Consider the following 7631-nt stretch of genomic DNA (forward strand, 5'->3'; position numbering starts at 1 on the left):
CAGCTTGCAAAACAAAATTCAAATTGTTGCAAGAACATGTGCATGAATTAGTCGCATGTTCTGGCACGTGTACGTTGCTAAGTAACAACCTGGTCGTTGTACAGATCACGTTTCGGTACTAAGAAAATTATCATAACTCTATTGAAATTTAAGAAATTAAATAAGATTGTTTGTAATGATTAAACACGTTAAACTACTCGACTTGAATCGACTTGAATTCTAAAACGTAGAAGCGAGAGACAACAATGTAGAACTTTAACAGCAAAACTATTGATAATCACCGCGAATAAAAATATATAAATTTGTATGCCAACAGAGTGGTCAAAGCCCTACCCCTGCTACAGGGCCAAACACAATAGCCAATCAACAACGTACCTTGCCTATCGCGGAAGGATTTTGTGGCTGAATTATGATAGTGAGAGCTACATCACCGTCCATACTATCCCAACAATTTTTGAGTGCGTGTTGTTTTTCGGTGCAATTTGGGCCAAACAAAATAGCCAATCAACAACGTATTGTTATCTGGCATTACCCCTGCGGCAGGAATAAAAGCAAATATTAAAACAGTTTACTCAAATTACAACACGATAGGTGCGTCCCTCCTCCCCCGAGAAAACATTCCAACGCCGTGGCATTTTCTATTTTCATAAAGCACATTCGTCGGCGTTTAAGAAAGTTTCCTTTGCTAAAGACTAAAGGCCGATTCGCACTAGCGGACAAGTTTAAAATGTCATGACATTTTTGACAAAGACAAAATTGTCGCCACAAGTCAGAGACATCTTGAAGAGAACAAAAGGTATAATTATATTTGCACGTGCTTCTCGCATCCCTGTACATTTCTCATGCAGCACGGCCGTCTTGTGCAAACATCAAATATGCAGTACAACACGGTAAAAAATTCTAAAACAATTCGCATTTAAAGTACGCATGTTCTCATGCAGTAGAATAATGATTCGTCTCAAGATTCTTTTCTTATTCTTACATTAACCCGAAACAGTTCACTTATAAATATGCCTTGCCTATCGCGGAAAGATTTTGCGGCTGAATTATGATAGTGAGAGCTACATCACCGTCCATACTATCCCAACAATTTTTGAGTGCGTGTTGTTTTTCGGTGCAATTTGGGCCAAACACAATAGCCAATGAACAACGTACCTTGCCTATCGCGGAAGGATTTTGTGGCTGAATTATGATAGTGAGAGCTACATCACCGTCCATACTATCCCAACAATTTTTGAGTGCGTGTTGTTTTTCGGTGCAATTTGGGCCAAACAAAATAGCCAATCAACAACGTATTGTTATCTGGCATTACGAGGGGCGTGGGAATGCGACTTGTCATGAATTGTCCTGCCTTGAGGCAAGACATCGCCCCCTTTGATGATTTGTCCGTTTTGACAAAATTTGCCCTTGTCCAACAAGTCGTTCGCACTTGTTTTTGCGAATGTTTGACAAAATGTATCGCGCGTGCAACGCGAGCCAATCATAAGACAGCTGCTTCTTTGTTTTCTTGAAATGTTGGACAAATTCTAGGTCTTAAAAAATGCGTTCGCACTTGTTTTCTGTAACAAGTCACACGTTAATGATGAAATCTACCAATTGTTACAAAGAATTAATGTGTCCGCTAGTGCGAATTGGCCCCAAGACTCCCATCGAGTTTGTTTTTTGCTCATCCAGAAATCGCAAATGCATAACCTAGTAGGCTTTGTCGTCTGTTAAGTTTTAATAGTTTTTTAAACTGTCCATCGAGAGAGACAAATAACCCAAGCTTACCTTTTAAAATACTACAACGAACGCGTTTCATGTATGCAGTGTCTGCAAAAAGAGTCGCATGACAAATAATTTATGCAACTACAATCAGTAACGACGTCTGCTAAGTAAAGGTAGTTATCATAACTGATCTTGATCAGTTGATAAGCTTAATGCGTATTCTATTGAACGTTTTCAAAGTAAACCTTGGTATTATTTTCGTTGTTAATACTTAACTTCGAGCAGACCGAGCACGAGAACAAGACGTTGTTAGAATTAAGGGCAGCAATCCCAAACATAAGAATTGATGAAAATAATTCAGAAGCTGAAGCTGTGGAAGAAAAGGTATATTGTACAGTTTATTAGTAAAATTAAACTGACATTATTTTTGGCCAGTACGAGCGTTTTGATTTGCGGGGGAGGAAAGTATTCTAAAAAAATAATTGTTAAAAAGGACACTATTGGTATTCTACCATCTCAGCATGTTCATGTAATATCGTGCTTGTCACAAAAATGTTTGGCCCAGACCTATTAATATGTTTTAAGGGATTTTGAGTTTCGTCATATGGAAGTTGAAGGATTACTAAATTTAGAACCGTTTGAATGTGTGAGACTCTTCATTATATCATGCAGCGAAAATTAAAATAACGTAACCAAAAACCTCTTAAAATGGTAGAGGACCAAAAAAAGACAGTGGATATCAAAATTGCACATGATTTGACTTTTTGCATAAACGCCAGGAAGACAGGGGTTGGCCCATCAGAATTGTTTGAAGGTTCTGCTAACAACATTTCCTGAGCTTTCTTGTATCTTAAACATGCCATGTCATTTTAATCGAATATGCAGGTCGGATTTAGACCACTCAAGGCCTAACAAAATGTTACAACTAGAGGAGAGTACTAATCGCACCTCGAGGAGAGTACTAATCGGTAGGATTTTTTATTCTTAGAAATCCATCCAGGAGAACATTGAAAAGGAAGTACGCCACAGAGCAACAATGGGACATATGTATCGCAGTCTTGGCATGAAATGCTATTATCTTAATAATTTCAAAAAAGCATTAGAGTATCACAATCTTCATCTTAGTATCGTCAAAGAGGTGGAAGACAGAGCTGGGGAAGGAATCGCATATTCCAACCTTGCCCTTGTTTATCATAAATTAAGTGATTTTAAAAGAGCCATCGAGTACCATCTGCTACATCTCAGTATTGCTAAAGAAGTAGGAGATAGGGCTGGAGAAGGAAGTACATGTGGCAATCTTGGATGCGCGTATCGTAATCTGGGTGATTTCAGAAAAGCCCTAGAGTACCATCAGCTACATCTCAATATTGCAAAAGAGATGAAAGACAGAGATGGAGAAGGTAGTGCGTATGGCAACCTTGGCAACGCTTATCGTAAACTGGGCGAATTTCACAAAGCTGTAGAGTACAACCTGCAACGTCTCAGTATTGTTAAAGAAATGGAAAACAGAGCTGAAGAAGGGGGTGCGTATGCAAATCTTGGAAATTCATATTACTCTCTTGGTGATATCAAAAACGCGATGAAGTGTCACTTGCAAGATCTCGCTATTTCCAAAGAGGTGGGAGACAAAGCTGGAATAGGACGTGCCAACGCCAATCTTGGCATTGCTAATGAATGTCTGGGTGAGTTTAAAAAAGCCATAGAATACCACCAGCTGCATCTAAGTATCACTGAAGAATTGGGCAACAAAGCTGGACAGGGGTGTGCATATGGAAATCTTGGCAATGCGTATGATGCCCTCGGTGATTTCAAAAAAGCCATTTATTATCACCAGTTACGTCTGAATATTGCAAAAGAGGTGGGAGACAGACATTTAGAAGGAGGTGCGTATGGTGGTCTTGGCATTGCTTATGGTAACCTGGGTGATTTTAAAAAGGCTATAGAGTACCATCAGCTAGATCTTAGCATTGCCAAAGAAGTAGGAGACAGATGTGGAGAAGGCTCTACGCATGCAAATCTTGGCACTGCGTATCGCAAACTGGGGGATGTCAAAAAGGCCATAGAGCATCACCAACAACATCTCCGTATTGCTATAGAAGTGGGGGATAGAGCTGGAGAAGGCCGTGCGTATGCCAATCTTGGCGTTGCCCATTGCGGTCTGAGTGACTACCAGAAAGCAATAGAGTACCACCAGCAGGATCTCTGCATTGCCAAAGAAGTAGGCGACAGAGCTGGAGAAGGCCACGCATTTGGCAATCTTGGCAATGCTTATCACTCTCTTGGCAATTACAAAAAAGCCATAGAGTATCACCAGGTAAATCTTAGTATTGCCAAAGAAGTAGGAGAGAAGGCTGTAGAAGGAAATGCATGTGGCAATCTTGGTGTTGCTTATTGTCAACTAGGTGATTTCAAGAGAGCCATTGAATACCACCAGCTACATCTCACTATTGCTAAAGATGTAGAAGACAGATCTGCTGAAGGAATAGCTTATAGCAATCTTGGCAGAGCGTATTACTCTCTCGGCGACTTGTGTAAGGCAGAAGAATTTTACAAATCCAGTGTAAGAGTGCTTGATGACATCGGAGACCTTCTTCAGTCCAAAGATGAATGGAAAATTAGCCTTCGGCACTATTACAAAGACCGGTGTACATGTTTATGGATGATTCAGTTGCAGCAAGACAAAATAGATCAAGCTCTTCGTACAGCTGAACAAGGACGTGGACAAGCTTTGATGGAACTCATGGAGTCACAATATAGTTTAAAACTGCAACCGCGTGGATCAAGTGAGAAGATGGGGACAATCGCAAACATTCTAAATTACATTTCGTCACAAACAGTCTTTCTAGCAGTTGGCACAAAGGCAATCAACTTTTGGATCCTACAAAAAGGAAAAGAGCCTCATTTTGTTAACAAAAAATTCGATGCAAGGCATCTCAAAGAGAACGCCACAACTACTGTTTTGTCCTTGAATGAAGAAGCCTACTCGGAAATTGGTGTTCTTAAAAGTATCAAGTGCGAAAATCGTTCCTTGGATGAGTCAATGGTCACTGAAAAGTGTGCTGATCAGAAATCTGATGACAAAGGGTCAATGCCGTCAGACTACGACGGTGGACCCTTGCAACTGTTGTACGACCTGATAATTAGTCCGATTGCAGATTTGATTAATGGAGATGACGTAATCATTGTCCCTGACGGTCCACTGTTCTTTTCTTCGTTTGCTGCATTCATGGATCAACATTCCAGGTACTTGTCTGAAACATTCACAATTCGACTCATTCCGACTTTGACAAGTCTACAGGTGATGGCTGAGTGTCCAGAGCAGTACCACAGTACCAATGGCGCACTGCTTGTTGGAGATCCGTGGTTGGGCAGTGTTCGCATCAAAGGAAAATCACCTAACCAGCTTCCGAATGCCAAAGAGGAGGTAGAAATGATTGGCGAGATTCTTAAAATCAAACCCCTCACCGACAAAAGAGCAACCAAAGCTGAGGTGTTGAGCAGACTGAGCTCGGTTGCTTTAGTACACATCGCAGCGCATGGAAAAGCTGAAACCGGTGAAATCCTTCTCTCTCCTAATCCCACACAGTACAAGAGACCAAAGGAGAAGGACTATCTTTTAACAATGGAAGATGTAAAACATGCAAATCTGAAAGCAAAACTGGTTGTCTTAAGCTGTTGTCATAGCGGTCGAGGAGATATTAAGGCCGAGGGAGTGGTTGGCATTGCACGTGCTTTTCTGGGTGCCGGTGCTCGTTCTGTACTGGCATCACTGTGGGCGATTGATGACGAAGCTACACTTAAATTTATGGAGCAGTTCTACCAACATCTGGTGACAGGAGAAAGTGCTAGTAAGTCTCTTAACCAAGCCATGAAATGGATGCGAGAATCTGAAGACTTCAGTGCTTTGAGGCTCTGGGCTCCATTTGTACTGATTGGGGATGACGTCACGTTGGATTTTGGTTCTGAAAGCAGGTACACATCTTACTTTGTAATACGTAGATAATATGTGTAATGTAAAGTAAAGGAATTATCCTCACAGTGAATTTGCAAATAAAAAAATTTGCAAAGAACAAAGAATCCTGAAAAACTCGATTTAACCCCTAACCTCAGCGATACCGGTGCGATGCTCTGCCAACTGAGCAAGGGCAATTGTGAGTTCATATTTTCCCCTAAAAAGGAATAGAATAAAATAATGCTTTCACATTATCATTTTCAATATTGTGCCGTGTTCGTTTAGTTTCTTTCTCTTTCCATCAAGAAGTGCAAATAGGTACCGGTAAATTGTCGGAGAAAACTGAAAAAATGCCGAGGATAGCCTGTGTTGGACTAACATCCCATCCTGGAGAAAAACAATACTCCAACATCACTTCATTCTACAAAACAAGTGTTTCCTAACAATGAGATACAAATTATGAACAGGTTCTCATTTTAATTTATTTTTAGGACACCCGAGTTGCAGCCATCTGAGGAGGGCACTTGACGTCATAGGTAAGTTGTGATATTGCCACCTAGTGATAGACATCAATTAAATTAACGTTTCGGCATAAAATAACTTATTGCTATTGCTTTTTGCTGTTGTCATCGGGTCGCTGATCAAGAAATAATAAAAGACTTTCAATGGTGTCTTTGTTGCATCCCCTATTTTCTTTTACCCGCATTGTACAGTTAGAATTAATTGGACTGCTGCGCTAATCTTTGATGTTTCTCAATGTTACTCTTTATTTCTGGTTTCTTGCTAGTTGCTCATGAAGTACAAGGTGAAGTGAAATAAAACTCGGCATGCGATGAACACAAGACCCGCAGTTTTAGTGCCTGTAAATGGTGTTCCATGTGGTGTTGACTTCTGCTTAGATATTTTTCACGATATAACACATAAACACATACCTACAGTAAATCAAAATATGCAAGTTATTTAGAGGAAAAAATGGATGATATGCTGTTTCGATTATCATACTACTTCTCAGCAATTTGTCTGTGGTCGACACAACAGAGAAGGCTATTTGCAAGTAGAATACGAGAAATAATAAGGAAGTTTTCACGAAAACACAATTCAAATAGGTAATTTTAGCTTTTCGTTTTACTGGTGTACTTAAAACTGTGTTAAGCTATTGCACAGTTGGACATCCTAAGAAATTTTTATTTACCCTTTGGGTAGGTAAAAGGAAGTAATTACAAGTTGAGGAGTTGTGGAAGTCAATTCCCAAATGAGCGACTCAAACATTGTAATTTTTATCATTTTCCTTTGCCACTGCTCACCGTTCTTCACGATGCGTAACCAACCAGGCCTAAAAGGGATGACTTTTAGTAATTTCACTTTAAGTTGTAGCACAAAATTAATTGTACTCGCTATGTACCATAATTTATCGGTGTCCAAAACAGTCAACTTTGTATTTTACTGAATTTTAGAAATAAAATACAAAGCAATCAATGAAGAGAATTCTTTAATATTTGAAGGCACTGGTAACACCTAATATATACCTTAAGGTTTCTAACTTTAGCGACAATTAAATTAAGGGATTTGAATTTTGCAAGATTTAGTGACTAGGTTCAAATAACCAAAATAAGTCTAAGAATTGACGTCCGATTCTCCAGATAACTTGGTGTTTTCAACTGAAACTTTAATTGATTTTTAGCAAGTACTTTTAAATGGTGACTTTTCATGAAATTGTTAAATTCGCTAAATTAAGTTGGGTGCAGAAAAAAGGAACCTTTAGGTAATTTTAATAAATAACATGTTCTCTACAGCAAAATCGAACCAGTACTCTCAGCCATTTCTATAATAAACAATAATCAATGTACCTGCCATTGACAAAGTTGCCTACAGTGAAAACCCGCATATAATAACCTAGGTTTTTTCAAGTTAGCCTAAACAGGTTCTTATATAAATGATATTTAGTGTAAAATTAGGCTAACTAGGTTCTTAA

At 39.3% G+C, this 7631-nt stretch overlaps 1 protein-coding gene across 1 annotated transcript; it reads left to right on the forward strand.

The window, feature by feature from the left end:
- The first annotated feature begins 2724 nt into the window (after positions 1–2724).
- On the forward strand, positions 2725–7008 carry LOC144642725 (uncharacterized). Its single transcript, XM_078501772.1, has 4 exons — positions 2725–4021; positions 4142–5679; positions 6151–6195; positions 6447–7008. The coding sequence occupies exons 1-3, from the start codon at positions 2744–2746 to the stop codon at positions 6185–6187; spliced, it is 2853 nt and encodes a 950-aa protein (XP_078357898.1). The 5' UTR covers positions 2725–2743; the 3' UTR covers positions 6188–6195; positions 6447–7008.
- Positions 7009–7631: the final 623 nt, after the last annotated feature.

This window comes from Oculina patagonica, chromosome 2 (genome assembly GCF_052425735.1).
Source record: "Oculina patagonica isolate OP01 chromosome 2, crgOcupat, whole genome shotgun sequence".
Taxonomy (NCBI): domain Eukaryota; kingdom Metazoa; phylum Cnidaria; class Anthozoa; order Scleractinia; family Oculinidae; genus Oculina; species Oculina patagonica.